Raw genomic sequence first — 22,536 nt, forward strand, 5'->3', positions numbered from 1 at the left:
ATAAGTACATGATCAGAGATAGTGGCTTCTTCAATAGCTCCAAGAACTACTGGCTGAATAAAACTGATAACAATGTTGACATGGCTTTTTTTGAGCAGGAACACACAGGAATGCAGTTCCAGATGGCTTGGTGCCTCGGGGTGTGGCCTAATATTCAAATGAGTCCCTGCTGGGCTTTTTCTACCAAAAAAAGCCCTGAAAATTGGCATCTTCCTAATATAGTTCATCGACATTTGAGAACGATATTCAGTCAGGATTCAAACAGATTTGAAGGTACTCACTGTGAACTTTGAAATTCCCTTTAGGTACAAAAGCAGTTCATTTACTTAGAAAATTTATATGCTGCCTCTCTAGAGACCAGTTTGAGGAGTCTTATAACTAAAGCAATAAAACAAAACTACTAAAACAGAGCCACAAATCCCCAAACACAGCAACAAGTCAGGACATGGGGTGGGAGGGGGAGCTGCTATTTAAGAAACACACGTCCAGCCCTTCCCCTGAGCATAGGGAGCTTGCTGTACAGGTTCTTGGATCCATTGATCTCCCTCCCTCCCAAAGTCTGTCTGCTTTGGCTACTGGAAAATGACTCAATCTAAATGTCAACATATCATTTCTCAAAGCTCTTACCAGGTTAGCAAGCATGTAGTGATAGCTTCTGGAATGTTTACTCAGGGTTACAACCTGCATAGAAGGGAAAAGGAAAAAAATGCATTACCACATGAAAGTTCAACAAGGACCAAAAAAGGGGGTGGGGTGGGGAATGGTCTACCAAAATGGAGCACTTACACACGGAAGCTGCTTTGTGTGGTGACCCCAGCTGTCCCCAAGTAAGTGTAGCCACAAACCCTCTTCAACACCAAGGGGTTCTCTTGCACAATTTCTGTTGTGAAAGGTTCTGCACCAGGAATGCACAACTATAGCTGCAGTCATCTGTGTGCCTTCTTCCCACATCATACCACCCCTAGAATGTGCAGATGTTTTAAAAGCAAGTGCACTTCAATGCACTGCAGAAGCAAGCTATGTGCAATAGGAATGATCAACAAGTGGAGGTCATGGGAGTGGCCACCAGGCACAATCCTATTCCCACTACATGTGCTGATTGTATCTAATTTTAGAACATCTGTGTAGAAGACACATCTTCATGGTCCTTCAAGTGGTCAGACTGTTTGCTTATAGGTTCCGTGCAGGACATTTTATCCTTGTAAGTTCACAAGTACAACTTGCATGGATCTTTGCCTCACACTGACATAGTGGTTAAGGGAGGTAGACTCTAATCTGAAGAACCTAGTTTGATTCCCCACTCCTCCACATGAAGCCTGCTGGGTGATTCTGAGCCCACCACAGTTCTCTTAGACTGCTCCTAGCCTCGCCTGTCTCATAGGGTGTGGGGAGAATAAGGAAAGGTGATTGTAAGTCGCTTGAGACTCCTCGAGGTAGAGAAAAGAGGGTATAAAAACCTACTCCTCTTCTTCCCACCTGACACCATCAACAAAACATGCACTCTGCATAGGGAAAAGGAATGCTACTATTGTGTATCTTGTATCCAGCTAATGGTTCTCACATTTCCCACCAAATGAATGCCAAGGCAAGCCATTGAACATATGAAGCTGCCTTATACTGAATCAGACCCTCAGTCTATCAAAGTCAGTATTGTCTGTTCAGACTGGCAGTGGCTCTCTAGGGTCTCAAGCGGAGGTTTTTCATGTCTATTTGCCTGGGCCCTTTTTAGTTGGAGATGTCAGGGATTGAACCTGGGATCTTCTGCTTACCAAGCAGATGCTCTACTACTGAGCCACTGTCCTTCCCTGGGTCACAGTAAGTAAGTAAGTAAGTAAAATTTTATTTATATCCCGCCCTCCCCCGCCAAGCAGGCTCAGGGCGGCTAACAACAGCAAAATAACAATACATTTAACAAAACATTAAATTAACCCCAAACCAATTAATACATTAGTTAAAACAGTTACTAAGTCTAAAAACATTAAGTTAAATCTGACAGTACCGTTATTAATCGACGCTATGCCTGTCAATTTGTGTAATGATGGCGGATCTCCAGACTGGACCATTTTGATGTTTCTTTGTGGACTTGGTCAGCCGTTCATGAATGCCTGTTTGAAAAGGGTGGTCTTGCAGGCCCTGCGGAACTGATCAAGGTTCCGCAGGGCCCGCACCTCCTCTGGGAGTTGATTCCACAAACATGGGGCCGCGGTAGAGAAGGCCCGTGCATAGGTAGTCCGAAGTTTAACTTCTTTTGGCCCAGGGGTGGTCAATCTGTTTTTACCTACTGACCTCAGTGCTCTCTGGGGCTCATACGGGGAGAGACGGTCCCTCAGGTAGGTCGGTCCTCGGCCATATAGGGCTTTAAAGGTAATCACCAGCACTTTGTACTGGACCCGGTATACAATCAGCAGCCAGTGCAGTTCGCGTAGCCTCGGCCGTATATGCTCCCATCTTGGGAGGCCAAGCAGCAGCCTGGCCGCCGCGTTCTGCACTAGCTGCAATCTCCGGGTCCGGCACAGAGGCAGCCCCATGTAGAGGGTGTTACAGTAGTCCAATCTTGAGGTGACCGTCGCATGGATCACCGTTGCTAGGTCCCGGCGCTCTAGGAAAGGGGCCAACTGCCTCGCCCGCTTCAGATGAAAAAATGCTGACTTGGCAGTGGCTGTTATCTGGGCCTCCATTGATAATGAAGGCTCCAGTAAAACACCCAAGCTCTTTACCCGCTGCGCCGCCTTCAGCGGCGCACCATCAAAGGTCGGGAGAGATATTTCCTTCCCCAGAGCGCCACGACCCACACAGAGAACCTCTGTCTTCACTGGGTTCACCTTCAGCCCACTCAGCCTAAGCCATGTTGCAACAGCCTGTAGGGCCTGATCTAGGCTCCCCGGGGCAGAGGCGGGCCGGCCGTCCACTAGCAGATAGAGCTGGGTGTCATCTGCATATTGATGGCAACCCAACCCAAACCTCCGGGCAATCTGGGCAAGGGGGCGCATATAGATGTTAAATAACATCGGGGAGAGAACTGCTCCCTGAGGCACCCCACAATCTAGTGTGCGCCTCTGGGATCGTTCACCCCCAATTGCCACCCTTTGTCCCCGACCCATGAGGAAGGAGGAAAGCCATTGTAAGGCCAACCCCCTAACCCCTATGTCGGCGAGGCGGTGGATCAGCAGCTGATGGTCGACTGTGTCGAATGCAGCCGACAGATCTAATAACATCAGCACTGCCACACCGCCTCGATCCAGTCACAATATTGCATTTACCCAGAAGGATGACTAGTTGTAATTTAGGAACCACTAGTTTCTTGACAGCAGACTGGATGTAGGTCCCTAAAACATAACCCCCACAACTTAATGTTATACAGTTTGTCTGATTTTGCATGCAATATATAACAGCATAGTTTGCCTAAGCACATGTAATCAATAACTGCAAAGTCCCTATTACAAGGGGGCACCAGTTGTGAAATGAGCCACCCCAAATCCTTGGAGAAAAGGGAGTCCTGAGACAGAGAATCAATCAATCAGTTTTATTATGATGTCCTTAGATCAGCTGACAAAGATATAGTAACCAGAGTCAACGACACACTGCCTGCAGAGATTTATTAGCTCAGCATCAAAATGTATTAGTTCTCATTTTGATTTCTTTAAAACCCACTAAGTTCTCCAAAGACATTTCTACAGAAAAACAAGCTTTCCATTTTTTTTGGTCCTGCTTCTTCAAAGCAAATGTCATTTCATTACATTTAGTGTGGTATTCACTTGCCAGCATGAAGTGGGAACAATCTCTCGCAGCTGCTCGTCGAAAGTCTGCTGCCCACACACACAGATCCTGGTGACTGCTGAAGTCCCCCTCCTCTCTTGCCAAGTTCAGTCATTTTTATGCTTGAACAGCACAGTCCATTATTACTTTCTCCCCTGGCCAACCCATTTCCAAGCAAAGAGATGGCTCTGCTCGTGAATGGCCCATTCCGGGGGGAGGGAGGGTGTTAGAAAACAAAATACCAAGGTGTACAATAGATTCCACCAGGCAGACTTAAAATTAGAAATGTAAAGTGCTAGGAACAGCAAGAAGAGTGGTGCCAACTGACAGAGCTATCCTAAGCTGGACTATGTAGAAGTAAGTCCCCTTTTATTCAGTGGGGGCTTTGGCGTTGCCAGCCTCCAGGTGGGACCTGGTGATCTGCTTTTACAACTGATCTCCAACTGACAGAGATCAGCTCCCCTGGAGAAAATGGCACTGCTAATACAAAAAAGCACTGGAGTTGAACAACATTTAAGAAAGACAACAAAGTATCTATAGTTATAACAGAAAGAAAGAAGTCAAATATTATTAAATGAAATGTTGTTAGCCGCCCTGAGCCCGCCTCGGCGGGGAGGGCGGGATATAAATAAAATTTTATTATTATTGTTAAATAATGTAAACGCGCAGCTACGAAGAATCCATCTATGACAGCTTCCGTTGTTCCACAGGATACTGTCTCTTAAGGGGTCAACAGGCCCCTACTTCAATTCCAAGCTGCAGGTTCTGTATATTTGAAAGTTTGTCTTGCTTGAGTCATAAAGACTTCAATAAAGCCTAAAAGGGACAAAACGCTCACGGCAAAATAAATCCAAAAGACAAGGAGAGAACTTGCCCATCTAGAACTTGCTGGCAGTTTCGAAACCTTCCTCTGCTCTCTCTCTCACAAGTATACAGCTTTTCCATGGAGCCACGGTGTAAGCATCAGTTAAATGAACTAAATGTCATGTCTTCTCTTCCCTGTAACAAGCTCTAACAGGCTTTTTTGTATTAAAAGTGCCAATTGTACACCGGTAGCTGTTTGATTTTCTATCCCTTGGAGAAAATGGCTACTTTGAGGGGTGGATTCTGTGGCATTGTACCATGCTGAGGCCCCTCCCCAACCCCCTCCCTCTCCTGGCTCCACCCCCAAAGTCCCCAGGTGTTTTCCAACACAGACCTGGCAAGCCTAGCTTACTCCCAGGAATGTGTTATGATTGTAGTCATAAAATCAATTTAAAGATGGGTGGATCCCACATTTATGTTCAGGAATTTGACCTGGATAGCTCAGACTGGTCCAATCCTGTCAAATCTGAAAAGCTAAGCAGGGTCAGCCCTGATTGGTATTTGGATGGGAGATCACCAAGGAAGTCCAGGGTTGTTAAGCAGATGCAAGCAAGCAAGCAAGAAGAAGAAGACTGCAAATTTATACCCCGCCCTTCTCTCTGAATCAGCGACTTAGAGCAGCTTACAATCTCCTACATCTTCTCCCCCCACAACAGACACCCTGTGAGGTGGGTGGGGCTGAGAGGACTATCACAGCAGCTGCCCTTTCAAGGACAACCTCTACCAGGGCTATGGCTAACCCAAGGGCATTCCAGCAGTTGCAAGTGGAAGAGTGGGGAATCAAACCCAGTTCTCCCAGATAAGAGTCCACACACTTAACCACTACACCAAACTGGCTCCCAATGGCAAACCACCTCTGCATGTCTCTTGCCTTGAAAATCCTATGGGATTGCCATAGGTTGACTGCAACTTGATGGGAGGGGGAGTTGTTTAGGGAAATTTCTTTGCATTTCACTTTTGATTTAATCAGGAGAATTTCCAGAAAACGATTCCAGAATTGCAGCAAACACTTTTTTCACCTCTTTCCACTTGTCTGCATCTGTTTCCTCCTCTGTGCATATGTACCTTTGCATTGATACAACACCACAAAAAATGGATTCCTGCAGGATTCCTTTTGTGTAGCAATTTACTGCTTCATGTGCCAAAGGGGAGGGCTGGACTTGTGTTTCTTAAATAACAACTTCCCATGCCACATGGTATACTATTTCAGTACTTACCGGTGTGTGTAAACCTACTAAATCATTTCCCTGGTGCACACATGCTTGTGTTCAATGGGAAAACACCACACAGAAAGATTCTTGATGCAAACATATAATCACCTTACGTTTAATTTGCTGCACTGCTTTTATACACATGGAGAAAAATATTTCTAAAAAAAAAAGTTGGGTGAGCAATCAATCTAATTGTCTCATAGCAACACAAATGAATTTAAGAATTGAAATCAAAGGTAATATTTGCACACATAATATCCTAAGAGAAGGGCTATGGCTAAAAGGCAGAGCAGACCCCTTTGCATGCAGAAAGTTATAAGTTCAGTCCCTGTCATCTCCATATGAAAAGCTTTCAGGTAGCAGATGCTGAAACAGATCCTCTTCTGAGGCCTTGGAGAGTTACTTACGGTTAACATAGACAATATTGAGCTAAAATGGATCAATGTCTAACTCAGTATGATTTTTTTTTTTATGGAAGAACTGGGAAGGGTGTTTTTTGCAGAAGTTCTACTTTCTATGTGTGGGGGGAGGGGAGAGACCAGACAATTTGAAACTCCTGTATCCGAAGGAAAATCAGGATGTGAAGACAGTTGGAAGCATCCACAGATAGGTTTCAGAGATCAGAAGGAAACGTCTCATGTTCCCCCTTCTAGCACTGGAAACATAAAAAGCCCTGGAGCAGATGCTGTGTTCTGAAAAGAAAACCCAAGCACCTATATAGAGACCTCCAAATAGTTTTGTTGACAAAGACGTATTTCACTTGTGTCTTATTTACTTTGCCCCAGTTAACTCAGGAGCGACCACTGAGACCCTCTATGCATATCCACAGTCTTCCATCTACACTCCCCTGGTCCTGGATTCTGTTTCTTCATACGATGTTAGAGGATACTGTTGGAACTGGTTTTGAAATGTGTTGAATATTCCTATTTTGTTATAAACTATTGCCACATCCTCCCACATTCCACATCTTCTAGCCTTCAGGATACAGTTGCAACAATGAATTAATCCCCCCCCACACACACACACTGGGCGTTTTCGCACTGACCTTTTACTGGCGCGACCACCCTCTTCACACCGGAGGATCTGCCCGGATTTCGCACAAGAAGCGCCGGCGCACCCAAAAGAGCCGGCTACTTCCGTCGCGAAACCCGCTCAAACGTTTTCCTGCTTCTTGGCGGTTTCCGTTTGAGCGGGTTTCGCGACGGAAGTAGCCGGCTCTTTTGGGTGCGCCGGCGCTTCTTGTGCGAAATCCGGGCAGATCCTCCGGTGTGAAGAGGGTGGTCGCGCCAGTAAAAGGTCAGTGCGAAAATGCCCACTGTTTTTGTCTTACACTGATATAGGCCTAAAAAAATAAAAATAAAACTCAGCCCTACCTTGCTAACATTCCTGTTCCCTTAGTACAGATTTAGCAAACATTACCACAAGAATTTTTTAAACCTCAAGAAGAAAGCATGGGGTGCAGACCCAAAGCCCCAGAAGTCAGACCTAATGTTGTCCTCCTAATTCCCCCACTCCTGATGGTTCTGATTAGTCAGGGAGTCAGTGATGAGAAAGAACCAATCACCTCTCATTCCCTCCTGAATAAGCACTCGTGCATGCTACTATTCTTCAGTCTGAGAAATGAGCCGCCTAGGTCAGATGCTTGGTGCTCCTCAGTGTCTTCCAGATTGTAATCCTTACCCCATCTGCTTTTTTAGTCTACCTGTTTGGCACACCTGCTCACCTTTATTGCCCTATCCAGACAAGCAGTGCTGGATCTACTGCACTGGGTGCTTGACATTCTAGGCTGCTTCTGTGAAGCCTAATGGAAATCCAGCACAGTCTCTTCTGCTACATGTAATTTTAAGGAAAAACACAAGGAGTCAACATACTGGAATTCCTGCTTGAGAATACACAGCACTATAGGAAGAAACCCAGTCATCATTTATACCCAGAGAATTCCAACCTTGTTAGAGGAAAAATGACTTAATTAGATCCTAATGGCACTTTTAAAATTCAGCACATCTTTCTAACCTAGAGCGAACAGTGCATAAACCATGGAAAACATTGCAGCAATCAAAATGGGAAAAGAGGAGAGCTTATCAGAACCAATCAGCCATGCTGGCATCAGCTCTACAGAAGCAAGAGAAATTTGAGCATGTTTTTCCATGAAGCAGAAATACAGGAGTGAAATGTATAAAACTTGTCAACTGTTTGCATATTGTTGAGACTAGGATGCTGGATACTAAATAGACTATTTACCAAAAGGCTTTAATAACAGCATAAAACTTGGATTGAACTCCTTAGCAAAGAGTTCAGTTCTATGACCTATTGTGTTCCCATTGCTGATGGAAGCAAACCTCTGTTTCTCTTGCGCTGATACGCTGACCATTTCCTCCAACAAATGATGAACTTTATAATCTACACATCACAGGAATTCCATGAAAACCATGCTATTAGAGGTGGTAGGCTACCCAAATCTACTATTTTTCATTTTTATTTTTAAAACATCAGTGTTTGCTGGGGGTAGGGTTACCCTTGCCATCTCTGAAGGTGACATTTCAGATGTTTTTGAACCCATTATATGTTTTCCCACCGGATACAATACTGAAGATGTCAGGCAGTGTTGGTAAAGATTTTTGTGCGTTTTGCAATAAGTGACAAGTCTTAGAAATAAGCCACTTAGAAGAGGTGACAGCGTGAAATTGACCTGTTGTAATGTATCTTCCTTACTTTTCAATAGCACAAAACAAAAAGGGTATTTTTCCAATAATTCATGTAGCTCAACTAAGTACAGAGACCAATCACAGGTGAATTGGTCAAAATCACATTTGTGGGTTCAGACCACCTTGTCTTGCATAATGTTCTTGGTAAGTGTGTGAAGTGGAGTAGCTGTTGTCCTGAACCTGAACACAGAACTATGCTAATAATACCTAGAAAGGCCTGGCCTGCTTGTTGGTCTTAGAGGTTCCCAGTTTTGTATATCCTATACCTTATCTCACATCAGGGTGATGCTCCAGCTTCCCATCTGTCCTAGATACACTACTATGGTCCAACTGCAAATTCAAATAATCAATATACACCATCACAAACCCTGTCATCCCATTAAGCAAGATGTTCACCGCCCTGAGCCACTTGTCTGCTCTGAGCCACTTGTGGGAAGGGCGGGATACAAATCATAAATAAATAAACAAATAAATAAACCAACATCTAAAAAGATGCTGGCAAAACTCCTATGCCCAAACAGAGGTACAGTAAACTCATAAAGACCATCAAAATTAATGAAAGCAGATTTCATTCTTGCCTCCACCAATTCCATTTGCCAAAAACCTTCCCAAAGATTAACATTAGATTCCACCTTAGCAGACTCCGGCATAACCCAAGCAAGCACAGAGTAAGCGGCAGGCTTCATGATGCTATTAATCTTCTGGTAGTCCACACAAAACCTAATAGAACTGCCTGGCTTACCAACCAACACAACTGGAGAAGCCCATGGATTCATGGAAGACTAAATCATGCCACCATTGCCTGAATCTCTTTTCTCATATCACTTAAAAACCATGGTAGATACCTTGTGTTTATACTATGCTTTGCCAAATCTGTTGTTCCTAGTTTGTGCCTAAAGAAATTCTCAAACTGATGCAAAACCAAAAGGATTTTCACTCTATCCTGAATGACACACTTCCTGGCCACATCAAAGCATCCCACCACTTCCAGCTCATGTGAGGAAAACCAACTCACAAACCCTGTCCTGAAAGCTCAGAAAATTCCTGTGGCCTTCCCAGTTTCTGCCCAGTGATGACACCACTTTCCCTTATTCCCAGGTATACCAGCTTTTCTCTGGCCGCTGACAAATCTAGTAGACTATTTCTGCTAAATGTATTTGTATATATAGCAGTCTGTATCCATGTTGCTTTTTAGAGTCTCTGCCTAATTGCTGTGTCTCCAGCTTTGCTCATACAAGCTAATACAGAGATTATCTATAATAGTTCCATGTTTGAGCTATTGTGCTGCAGAGATAGCGAGCTCACCCACTGCCCCTCTTCTTTACCACTCTCTGGAAAGTGAGACCAATTGGGCACATTCTGTTCAAGAATCAGGTTAAGCAAAGATATAAAGAAAAGCTGAAAACCATAATCCTCTAACCCTTAAACTCTATACTTTGCCTAAGTAATGTTGAATTAGAACAGGTTAGTAATCCTTGAAGTTGCAGCATTTAAAAGTCCTTCGTTACTTTCGTTTCAGAGCTTGGACTTCTCACCATTGTCCCTTGACTCATCATCAAGACTGAATCCCTAAGTAAAGGTTTAGTCCTTCATGGCTTGGAAGATGAACAACCTTCTTCCTCAGGTCTGGACAACTGAAAATATCTCCTTGGGTATCTGCCCCCTCTGGGGCCAGCCCTGATCTTGACCCAAGAGGGAAACAATTACTATTGAGCCATTTGGCTGTCCCTGTCTCTGCCCCTTTAAGTGTGGCAACCCAGCAGCAAGGTATTTTTTTAATTAGTTCTATTTATATCCTGCCCTCCCTGCCAAAGCAGGCTCAGTGTGGCAAACAAGGACAACAGGCAAGTTTAAATACATAAAACCAATTAAACTAGGTGCAGTTGCAACATTAAAACCTCTTGTTCTCACTTCGGCCAGAGCCATGTATGTAACTAATCTATGAAGTGCTCTGTGCTAAGGAGATAGATGACTCATCTCCTGTAGGCTTTGATAGCCACAGGCTTGCATTCTCTGTTCAGGTGCAGAGTGCAGGCCCAGTGGCTGAATTATTGAGGCAAATTCTAGAGTAGAGGGCATTTCTCCACAAACATTTTCAAGAAACCCAGTGGAAACTGTAGTGAAAACTGGCCATTCTCCACCAGCTGGACAACAGTTTATGTTCTGCTTGTCCCACGCTAGTTGTACAATCAAAATACTTGTTAAAGCAGAATTTACATAATAATTGCCTTTTAGAAGAAGAAGATGACTGCAGATTTATGCCCTGCCTGTCTCTCTGAATCAAGAGACTCAGAGTGGCTTACAATCTCCTATGTCTTCTCCCCCTACAACAGGCACCCTGTGAGGTGGGTGGGGTTGAGAGGGCTCTCATAGCAGCTGTCCTTTCAAGGATAACTCCTACAAGAGCTATGGCTAACCCAAGGCCATTCCAGCAGGTGCAAGTGGAGGAGTGGGGAATCAAACCCGGTTCTCCCCAATAAGAGTCTGCACACTTACCACTACACCATACTGGCTCTCTTAGCTTAGCTAAGATCTCATAAGATGACAAAAAGTCTTGAAGAAAATCAGATGGAGCATGAATAATCTTTTAAAAAATGTGTTTCTTATTTTGTGTGTGTATGTGCCTGGAAGTCATGACTGACTTCTGGTGCCCTCAGGGGGGCTGGAAGGCAAGGATGTTCAGAGAGGTGGCTTGCTGCTTGCCTCTGCATCCCAGCCCTGGTATTCCTTGGAGGTCTCCCAACAAAGTACTTGCCAGGGTCAGCTCTGTTTAGCTTCCAAGATCTGATGAGACTAAGTTTGCCTGGGCTATCCAGGTCATGTTGGAACAGGAATAATCTAATCAGTTTGTAGGTATCAGGCAACAGGTTCTAGATCCCAAGGGGCTGGGACAAGTTGACCTCTTCAGGACCAAGGAGAGCTCCATGTAATAGAGATATTTTTAACAACTGTGAGCTCAAATGGGCATCTTAATGGCAAAACTGAACTTGCTGAATGCTCCATGTCCACCCCTTAGTTCAAAGTGATTAGGAATTTATAAAGGCAGAGCCTTGGTTTACAGGGTTCCACTCTGAGCTGTGTCTAGTGAAAAGTCTTCTCCTCTAGCCAATTTTATGACAATAGTTCATGATACTATGACCTCATAGCTGGATTACTGTAATGTGCTATGAATCGGGCTGCTGCTGAAAACTGCACAGAAATTTCACTAGGTGCAGAATGCAAATTTTGCCTACTGATGAGACTAGGTAATTTGGAGCATCCTATTCCAGTCATAAAGCAGTTGTACTAGCTTCTGGATTCAAGTCAAAGTGTTGGTTGCCACTTACAAAGTACATTACCATATGGGAGCCACATATTTACCTCTCCTAGTATAGTTCCACCTGCATACTGAGACATGCCCAGAAATCACTGCCAGTTGTTTCCTTTCAATGGAAAGATGAACATTTTCTGCTATAGATGCACAATTCTTTAATGAAATCCCAGGGAAAGTTGTTTATCTCTCTGTCTTTTTAGTATTTAGGAAGTCCTGTAAAGCATTGCAATTTTTTTTAAAAAGCCTTTTAAAATTGAATCACATCATTGGGACACCTTCAAGGAACTTTCTCTCTTTTTGGCTGGGAGATGGCAGAGTAATGAGGAAGCACCCTGTATATTTGGTAACTTGCAGGTTCTGCTTGTTTGCTTGAACAGTCTACACTACCATCTTTAAAGACAAAGTTAGGTGTTAAGTCTTCTTGCTTGCTCTATATGGCCTGTAGACCAATCTCTCATGAACTGGGTTTTGGGCTGGTGGGGTGGGGGAGGGGGTCCACGGAATTCACAAAGCAGACTTCTAAATGGACATGTTTTTGCTTGGAATGAATATCCAAAGCAGATGGAGACTGGGATATGACAATTACAATCCATCATATTTCATAAATATCCATCTGCCAACCAGATATCTCAAGTACACTGAGCCCAAAGGCATTGCCAAGTACAGACATATGATGAAATAGGAGCTGATCTAGTGAGTTAGTAAAGAGTGACTATGGCGACATCTGCACATCACTGGATATTGTGCTGTTGTTGTACTACAGCAGTCATTTGTAACTGGGTTGTTTTGTCCAAAAAGCCCCATGGCGCAGAGTGGTAAAGCTGCAATACTGCAGTCCTAAGCTCTGCTCATGACCTGAGTTCGATCCCAGTGGAAGCTGCGCTCAGGTAGCCAACTTGAAGTTGACTCAGCCTTCCATCCTTCTGAGGTTGGTAAAATGAGTACCCAGGGGAAAGTGTAGATGACTGGGGAAGGCAATGGCAAACCACTCCGTAAAAAGTCTGCCATGAAAACGTTGTGAAAGCAACATAACCCCAGCGTCGGAAATGACTGGTGGTTGCACAGGGGACTACTTTTACCTTTACTGTTTTGTTCACATAGAGTAACTCTGTTGTAAATGACTGCTGTGGTGCAACGACAGTGCAGTATTCAATGATGCAGGGACGGAGCACATTTACATTGCATGTGTTCGAAAACAAATGCTAGATTATTTGGACCATACCAATGATTTTTATAGACTACACTGTTATCAGGACAGCAATGTTTATAGAATCTGAACTCAGGTCCAAGGAGACAGAGAGTTCTGCTTTGATATAAAGCTCTCCTGATCTCAGCAGTTATGTCAGGGTTACTTCCAGTGATTATTTGGATATGACCCAGAAGTGTCGCTCTTGTTCAGTCCCAACGCCACAGGAGGATCTTTCAAAAAGACATTTGTGTGACAGAGAGCTGCCTTCAAGGCAAATAAAAAAACCCTCAATTGAAGCCATCTTTTCTTGTTTTTAAAGTGCACCCTTTCAAAGGACTTATGAATGCAAAAATATTGTACAACCTCTTTATAGTTTTTTTTTCTCCCCAGAGGTGCCCAATGAAAGTGAAAGAATAACTAAAACTGATACTGCAATTTGGTCTTTTCAATGTACTGAAAAAGTACCAGAGAGTCATTCTGCTTTGCTATAGATCTTTGAACAACTGGGCTGTCTTCAGCAATGGGATTCTGCTGTACCCCACTTACCCTGCCAAGCCAATTCCACCATAGTTCTCCATGGCTATACCAGACCAAACCCACCCTTCCTGTCCACCCCATGGAAGTCCATCCCAGATATCACCTCTGTTTTCTTTTCAGTATTAACTGTATATGTATGAACATGCCCTTTTTGTATCTAGCCATTGTTCCCGATGTGGTTGATTCTTTTACTCTATTTATACAGATGTGACACCAGTTTGACAAAAATTGCTTGAATTTTTACTGTGAGCAAATAAAAAAATGCTGCAAAAAGAAAGATGTTTTGGTTTGATCCACAGAAGGGAGAAATCAAAATCTGTTGAAGCAGCAAGGATGAGCAATCTGAAACCATCCCTAAACTTAACCTAGCAGAGACTTGAACCTGAACCTATACACATCTGCCCCCCTTAAAATGAAACAAATACAAAAGGAATTATGCTGAAATTAAAATTAAAAGTAGGTGGCTTAGGAGCCACCCCATACCACTCCCCCTTCACCCACCATCTGTGCTGCCCCAGCAGCATAGGTGCCTATATGGCAATGGAACACAAATATTATTTGTAGAAGAGGAAGCCTATGCACAGCAATGATACTGGTTATCAATGAGTTTCAAATATTATGTATTTGGTCTGTCCACATATTGATTTTTTTGTATTTGTGTATGAGTGTACACACGCACTTGGAAGTCATGGTGACCTCTAGTGACTGACCCTTACTGGGGGCCTGAAGGATATTCAGGGAGACAGCTGAATAAAGCCTGCCATCACCTCCCGACTCCTGGTATTCCAAGGAGGTCTCCCATCCAAGTACTTGCCAGTGTCGGCCCTGCTTAGCTTCTGAGGACTGATGAGATCAGATGTGCTTGGGCTATTCAGGTCATTTTTAATGGAGATTTTTCAGTTTTGAACCTTGATGGTGATCAAACTGAACTGGAAGAGAAGAGACAGAATTAGGCTAGGAATTCAACACGCTGCACATGCTGTGAAAGAAGCTGCCACAAACTGTAACATGAAGAATGTTATGGAGTTGTCTTCTGTGGTCAGTGATATCCCTAGGTTAGACCTATTGCTATTCCGCTACTGAATTCTGTGCTGAGGAAACAGTATAAACTGGGTAAGTCTGGGAGTTTCAATCAGAAATGGGATTTGTTGGCAGTAGCATTATTTTTGCTTTCAGAATGTTTCTTTTGACTTAGCTACAGAATGCAACCTTGGTATGGCTTGGTTTGGCTTCCCTCCAAAAGCAAAGTGCTGCTAACAGGAACAAGCTGGCAAGGGTCTTTTCCTGCTTTTTCATATGTTCGCATTATCATTGGTTTTGATTTGTCTTAATTTTGTCTATTATCCTTTTAGGGCACAGAGCCACAATTTATAGGCATTTGATGCCTTTTTCAAAGTTGTTTGTTCACCTGAGGAAAAAACGCTGCTTTCCCCCACCCACCCCCGCCAAGGCTCACCTCTGATGAGAAAAAATGGAAACAGGGATATTGTGTTCAAACCAGCAAGCTTTCAAAATTCAATCTCATCCCAATTGATTAGTTAGAAAGACATCCACATTTCCCCAGTTATATGAATGAGTATTGTTGTAGATTTCAATTGTAAGCAATCTGGGGGAGACAGTCTGGCTGAAAAGTGGAAAGTAAATACAAAGAATGAATAAGTTGTATCCTGCCCTTTTATGTTACCTAGAAAAGTCTATCACTTCACTGTTTATGCCAGGACACAAGAAGAGCCCTGCTGGATCAGACCAATAGCTCATCTAGTCCAGCATTCTGTCTCACACAGTGGTCAACCTCTTAGCAGCCAGCAACAGGGCACAGAGGCTGAGGCCTTCCCCTGTTGTTGCCTCCTGGCTCTGGGAATCAGAGAATGAGTGCCTCTGAATGTGGCGATTCCCCTCAGCCACCATGGCTAGTAGCCACTGAGAAACTTATCCTCCATTAATCTTTTCAGTCCCCTTTTAAAGCTGTTTATTCCTGTAGCCATCACTACATCCTGTGGCTGTGAATTCCACATTTTAATCACTCTTGTGTAAAGTAGGATTTTCTTTTGTCTGTCTTGGACCTACTGCTCATCAGCCTCATTGGATGCCCTTGAGTTCTAGTATTTTGGGAGAGGAAGAAAAAGTTCTCTTTATCAACTGTCCCCACCCCATGCATCATTTTATAAACCTCCATCATGTCCCCCCCCCCAGTCATTTCTTCTCTAAACTGAAAAGTCCCAGACTCTTCAGCCTCTCCTCACAAGGAAGGTGCTCCAACCCCCTAGTAATCTTGCTTGCCCTCCTCTGTACTTTTTCCAGCTCTGCAATGTCCTTTTGGAGATACAGGGACCAGAACTGTACACAGTATTCCAAATGAGGCTGCACCATAGATCTATGTAGGGGTGTTACAATATTGGCTGTTTTATTCTCAGTCCCTTTCCTAATAACCCCTAATACAGAGTTTGCCTTTTTCACCATTGCAGCACACTGGCTTGACACTTTCTTTGGGCTAACCACCACAACCCTGAGATTTTTTCCCCTCTAAATCTCAGCAAGTTCAAACCCCATTAGCCTATACTTGAGGACGGGAATTTTTTTTGCCCCAGTGTGCATCATCTTACATTTACCAGCACTGAACTTCATTTGCCACTTTGTCTCCCACTCAACCAATTTGTGGAGGTCCTCTCGGAGCTCTCCATAGTCAGCCTTGGTTTTCACCATCCTGAAAAATTGGGTGTCATCTGTAAACTTGGCCAAGGCAGTACTCAGCCCTCATTCCAGATCATTTATGAATCAATTAAATAGTACTGCCCCCAATACCAATCTTTGTGGGCTCCAGCTACTTACCTCCCTCCATTGTGAGAACTGTATATTGATTGATACTCTTTGCTTTCTGTCATTTAACCAGTTTTTAATCCACAAGAGAACCTGTTCTCTTATCTCATGACTGTTAAGTTTATTCAGGAGTCTTGGGTGAGGTGTTTGTCAAAAGCCTTTTGAAAGTCCAAGTATATAATGTCTACCTGGTCACCATTGTCTACATGCTTGTTCATTTTCTCAAAGAACTTCAAAAGGTTTGTGAGGCAGGACTTCCCTTTCCAGAAGAAATAAATTCCCAGAATGGATTTGTGAGAGAAGAAAGCAGATGGATAAAGATGGTTAGCTAAGCAGAGCTTACAGATCAAAAGCTACAGCCAGAATTTGGGGGTTTCCCTTGTAAATGGGGTCCTAGAGTTTGACCCCAAAGTCTGACTTTGATGGAATACTGGAAGTGCAATAGATAAAGTTACAAAAAAACCTGTCTTAATTTTCCTTTTAAATGCAACATACTGTATCCTGGTGAAGCCTTTTACATCAGCATTAAAAAGTTTTGCCTGCTTAATTATCTATGCTTTAGAAGATGGAACTGGGGCTAGCCACCAGATGGTAAACCAATCACAGGCAACTTATGGTTTCCCAAACTCACCTACTTACAAGGTTCCACTGAGAATTCACTGATATAATACTATGTACGTTTTCATGAAGTTCTTGGAAGGATGGTGGGTGAGAGACAAATATGACAAATAATGACTGCTGACTCCATAGAGGAATTCCAGGCTGTCATATCAAGGTCATCCAGCAAATTCCATGGCCAGGCCTCAAATTTAGTGGGAGCTCACAGGAGTGCAGCTCCTGAACCTTTCTGAGAGTTCCACCTCCTCCTTCTGAGAGTTCCACCTCCTTGTCCATTGAATAGTATATGCAGCTGCATAACAATCCCTGGATGAGCTCCACCACCTATTTTTCTACAAAATGACCGCTGTCCATGGCCATATGGGAATTTGGACCCAGCTTCCTCAGTCACTGTTTTTTGCTCATAAGGACTAGAAAACTGAAAAATGTAAGGAGCACAAGAACAAACTGGATCAGGAAAGGGGGAGCTTTGTTCTTTCCTTGTCCCACAAACATTTCTGGAAGAACCAGTCCAGACAAATCTCTCTTTGCTCAAGCCTATTCTTGGACTGTTCCTTTTTGCATCTGAGATTACTGTTACCCCCTCTCTCCTCAGTTTAACTGAGTTCTCTTTCTGAAGGGGTTGCCTTGGAAACTAATTAAGGAGTGACTCTGGTTGCAAGTGAAGTTTCCACCCCAATGCTTGAGTTGAGAGACAGATGCAGAAATTAAGGTAATGCCCGCACAGATAACAAAGTGCATGATCCTTTATTTAGAGATGAATAAAGACATCTATGTTATGACTGCAGCCCTCTCATACAGTGCAACCTTACTTCAGAAAAAAGCAGATGTGCTTGGCTTAGGGGTTGCCATTGCTCCGAGGAGAAAACCAATTCATTTGCATATGACAGTTCATTGAAATAGAGGTAGATTTGAAATAATTGGCTACAACTAACACAGCAGCACTGAGGTCATCTAAGGAAGTCTGCTGGAAGTTACTGTCCAATATTTAAAGTATTGCAGGTTGAATAAGCAAGAGTTTTTAAAACCCATTGATTTCAGTGGAGTTAGAAGAGTGCTTAGGAGTGCTCTAATAGCCCAAGCACTCTTCTATCAATGCTCACCTTTGAATCCTCTCCTCAAGTAACATCTGTATTGAATTGACCTGTTCATTAATGATTTGGCGTTGAGGGTAAGCAGTGGAGATGGCTCAGTTTGAGAAGGATGCAAAGTTGTGCAGGGAGGTGTGGCACTCCAGAGGGATCTGTCGAGGCTGAGCTAGAGGGCATCAACATGGCAAATGAGGTTCAATCTGGAAAAGTGCAAAGTAATGTGCACTGGAGCAAATCCTAACTTTAAATGCAAGTTGATGGGATCTGAACTGGGGGTAACTGACCAGGAGAGAGATCCTGGAGACGTGGTAGATGACTCATTGAAAATGCAACTGAGGGGATAGAACATATTCCCTATGAAGAAAGGTTAAAGAGGTTAGGGCTCTTTAGCTTGGAGAAGCAATGATTAAGGGGGGTAACATGATAGAGGTTTTCAAAATTATGATAGAGAAGGTAGAGAATGAAGTATTTTTCTTCCTTTGTCACAATACAAGAACTCATGGGCACTCAATGAGATTAATGTGCAGTAGGCTCAGAACAGATACAAGAATTTCTTCACCCAAAGAGTAATTAACACATGGAATTCACTGCCTTAGGAAGTGGTGAGGCTATGAACATAGAAAGCTTCAAGAGGGACTTGCATAAACATATGGAGCAGAAGTCCATCCATGGCTATTAGCCACGATGTATAAATGGAACACTATGTCTGGAGCAGCATTGCTCTGTGTTCTTGGTGCTTGGGGGCCAACCACGGGAAGGTTTCTGGAGTTCTAGTCCCACTGATGGATCTCCTGATGGTACCTGGGTTTTGGCCACTGTTTGACACAGAGTGTTGGACTGGATGGGCCATTGGCCTGATCCAACATGGCTTCTCTTATGTTTTTATTAATTTTAAAGCCATTGATTTTTTTTAAAAAATACCCATGGACCACTCTGGGATGCAAATTTTGATCAAAAGGTAGGATATAAATAAATATCTAGAGACTTCTTGGTGATGGCATCCCAGTTGGGAACATTGTACCAAAGAAACATACCTGTCATCTCCTTTATGGAAATTTAGGCCACAGGTCTACTTCTGTTTCTGCCTTAGCCAATTTGATTTTATATATCTGAAATATTTATATAGTGCTGCTCCACAAGGTGGTGTACAATATAATAGAACAATATTTTAAACAGACAGGCAACACAATCACATAAACAACAATCAACAATGGATATTATAGGGTTGCCAACTTCTAGGTGGTGTCTGGAGATCTCCCAGAATTACAATTGATCTCCATGCAATAGAGATGTGTTCCCTTGGAGCGAATGGTGGCTTCAAAATGTGGACTCTATGACATTCTACCCTGATGAAGTCCCTCCCCTTCCCAACCCCCTCTTCCTCAAACTCCACCCCCAAATCGCCAGGCTTTTTCTAACCTTTATTTACCAATCTTAACAATCAAGAAAAACCACAAAAAAAGGCTCTAGTCACTGAAGCAACAAAACAAGGAACAGCAGCTGAAATGCACATAATTAAACAAAAAAAAAATCATAACGCTAACCAACAGGGGAGAACAATCAACCACATTCACTGCAAGTGTAATTATGGTTAATGGTTTATTGTCTATTTATGGGGCCATTTTCTTCAAAGCTGCGAACCACTCAGAAAGCTTGGCTATTGCGTGTTCTAAATGAAATGAAAACAAAAACAGTCCAGGTGGCCAGCATTTTTAAAAAATCCAGATAGTGCTAAACTAGCCAGGTGGTTAAGTTATATTTTTAAAAACTGAGGCTGGGTACAAATGCCACAAAAATAAGTTGCTGGAACCGTTTTAGACAGCAAGGAAGGCCTTGTGCTGTTGGCAGAAGTAAATGGGGAAAGATTAGCTTTTGGAATCAAATTGCCCACCTACTCTCTTTCTCACTCTCTAAGCAGTTCAGAGCATAATTTAGAGACACCTTCTATGCTTGCAAAAAAGTTACCAAGCCAAAATGACAATGTGGCATTCCAAAGGCTGATGTTTACCTCCCCAGGAAAGACCCATTTATAGCAAGGTAATCTCACAAAGTGTAAATCTCTAACCGCCTTTAAATGAGAGGGCACTTCAGCCTCTTCTGCTGGGAAGCTATCTTCCCTGGTTTAGCCAAGTAATTCCTGATTTAGGCTGTGGCACTGAAAATGTACCTTGAAAAGCTGGAATCCCATAAAGTAAGATTTTAGCATCCTGGCCCAGCACTACAATGGATTCTCCTATGGATCTCACCCAGAATGAGGACTGGATCATGTCAAGACCCCCAGAAGAATGTCTGAGCCCCATAATAATAATAATAATAATAATAATAAATTTTATTTGTATCCCACCCTCCCCACCTCGGCAGGGTCAGGGCGGCTAACAACATTTCATAAAAACAAAAAACAATAATAGATAAAACCTTTAAATTTAACAATATAAAAACATTAAATTTAACAACATTAAAAACCAGTCAATACAGTTAAATAACTTGGTCTGACAGTGCTGATGGTGTTTGACGCTAGTTCTGCCAGTTTATACACAGCGGTATAGGTCTTTAGGGCCGCATTGGCGGATCCTTAATTAACAGCTTTCTTTAGCAGTCCGAGTACGCAATTTTAAAGAGGGTGGTCTTGCAGGCCCTGCAGAACTGATCGAGGTTCCGCAGGGCCCGCACCTCCTCAGGAAGTTGGTTCCATAGGGCAGGGGCCGCGATTGAAAAGGCCCGTGCTCTAGTGTTCTGATGTTTGATCTCTTTCGGCCCAGGGATAGTCATTAGATTTTTCCCAGCTGACCTCAGTGCTCTCTGGGGTTCATATGGGGAAAGACGGTCCCTCAGGTAGGCGGGTCCTCGGCCATATAAGGCTTTAAAGGTAGTGACCAACACTTTGTACTGGACCCGGTGTATAATCGGCAGCCAGTGCAGTTCCCGTAGCCCTGGCCGTATATGTTCCCATTTCGGGAGTCCCAACAACAGCCTGGCCGCCGCGTTCTGCACTAGCTGCAGCTTCCGGGTACGGCACATAGGTAGCCCCAAGTAGAGGACATTACAGTAGTCCAATCTTGAGGTGACCATTGCGTGGATCACTGTTGCGAGGTCCCGGCGCTCAAGGAAAGGGGCCAACTGCCTTGCCCGCCTCAGATGGAAGAATGCTGACTTGGCAGTGGCTGCTATCTGGGCCTCCATCGATAATGAAGGCTCCAGTAAAACACCCAGGCTCTTTACCTGGCGCGCTGCTTCAATGGCGCACCATCGAAGGCCGGGAGAGCTATTTCCCCTCCCAGAGCGCCGCGACCCACACAAAGGACCTCTGTCTTCGCTGGATTCAGCTTCAGCCCACTCAGCCTAAGCCACGTCGCAACAGCCTGTAAAGCCCGGTCGAGATTCCCTGGTGCGGAGTCGGGCCGGCCGTCCATTAGTAGATAGAGCTGGGTGTCATCTGCATATTGATGGCAACCCAGCCCAAACCGCCGGGCAATCTGGGCAAGGGGGCACATATAGATGTTGAACAACATCAGGGAGAGAACTGCTCCCTGAGGCACCCCACAATCCAGTGTGCGCCTCCGGGACCGCTCACCCCCAATAGCCACCCTCTGTCCCCGACCCAGGAGAAAGGAGGAAAGCCATTGCAAGGCCAGCCCCTCAACCCCAATGTCGGCGAGGCGGCGCGTCAGTAGCTGATGGTCGACTGTATCAAATGCAGCCGACAGGTCTAACAGCATCAGCACCGCAACGCCGCCTCGATCCAGTTGCCGCTGGAGGTCATCCACTAAGGCGACCAACACCGTCTCCGTCCCATGGCCCGGCCGGAAGCCAGACTGGCATGGGTCTAGGACAGAAGCGTCATCCAGAAACCTCTGTAGCTGCAACGCCACAGCCCTCTCAATAATTTTACCTAAAAACGGTAAATTGGACACCGGACGATAGTTTGGCCGGGTCTGCTGTAGCTTTTTTCAGGAGAGGGCGGACCAAGGCCTCTTTCAGAGGTGTTGGAAAATGCCCCTCTAGGAGGGATCTGTTTATGATGTCCCGTAAAGGACATCTAAGCTCCCTCTGGCAAGATTTAATCAGCCAAGAGGGGCAAGGGTCCAGATCACATGTTGTCGGGCGAGCAGCGGAGAGGATTCTGTTGACTTCTTCCAGGCTGAGTGGGTCGAAGTGGTCCAGCACTAAACCCGAAGACAGGCATGGAGCCTCAATTTCACTCACTGTATCCAATGTGGTAGGCAGGTCTTGGCGGAGCAATGAGATTTTATCTGCAAAATATCTCGCAAATGCCTCACAGCCTATTTCTAATTCTCTAACATTTGGTTTGCCTTGTGGCAGGGTTATAAGGTCCCCAATTATTCTAAATAATTGTGCTGGGCGCGAGTTTGCAGATGCAATCTTGGTTGCAAAGTAATCTTTCTTTGCAGCCTTGACTGCAAAGGGAAAACATTAC

At 44.1% G+C, this 22,536-nt stretch overlaps 1 protein-coding gene across 8 annotated transcripts in view; it reads right to left on the reverse strand.

The window, feature by feature from the left end:
* GRIA3 (glutamate ionotropic receptor AMPA type subunit 3) overlaps positions 1-22,536 on the reverse strand; it is a 259,885-nt gene that overhangs the window by 95,495 nt on the left and 141,854 nt on the right. For all 8 annotated transcript variants that reach the window (XR_009555986.1, XM_060250297.1, XM_060250296.1 and 5 more), the window contains exon 5: positions 628-681. Coding sequence is in view for 7 of the 8 variants with exons in the window: in XM_060250297.1 (XP_060106280.1) it covers positions 628-681 (54 nt within the window). In the remaining variant the exon portion in view is untranslated. The remainder of the gene's footprint in view (positions 1-627; positions 682-22,536) is intronic.

The sequence above is a fragment of the Heteronotia binoei genome, chromosome 11, assembly GCF_032191835.1.
Source record: "Heteronotia binoei isolate CCM8104 ecotype False Entrance Well chromosome 11, APGP_CSIRO_Hbin_v1, whole genome shotgun sequence".
NCBI lineage: Eukaryota > Metazoa > Chordata > Lepidosauria > Squamata > Gekkonidae > Heteronotia > Heteronotia binoei.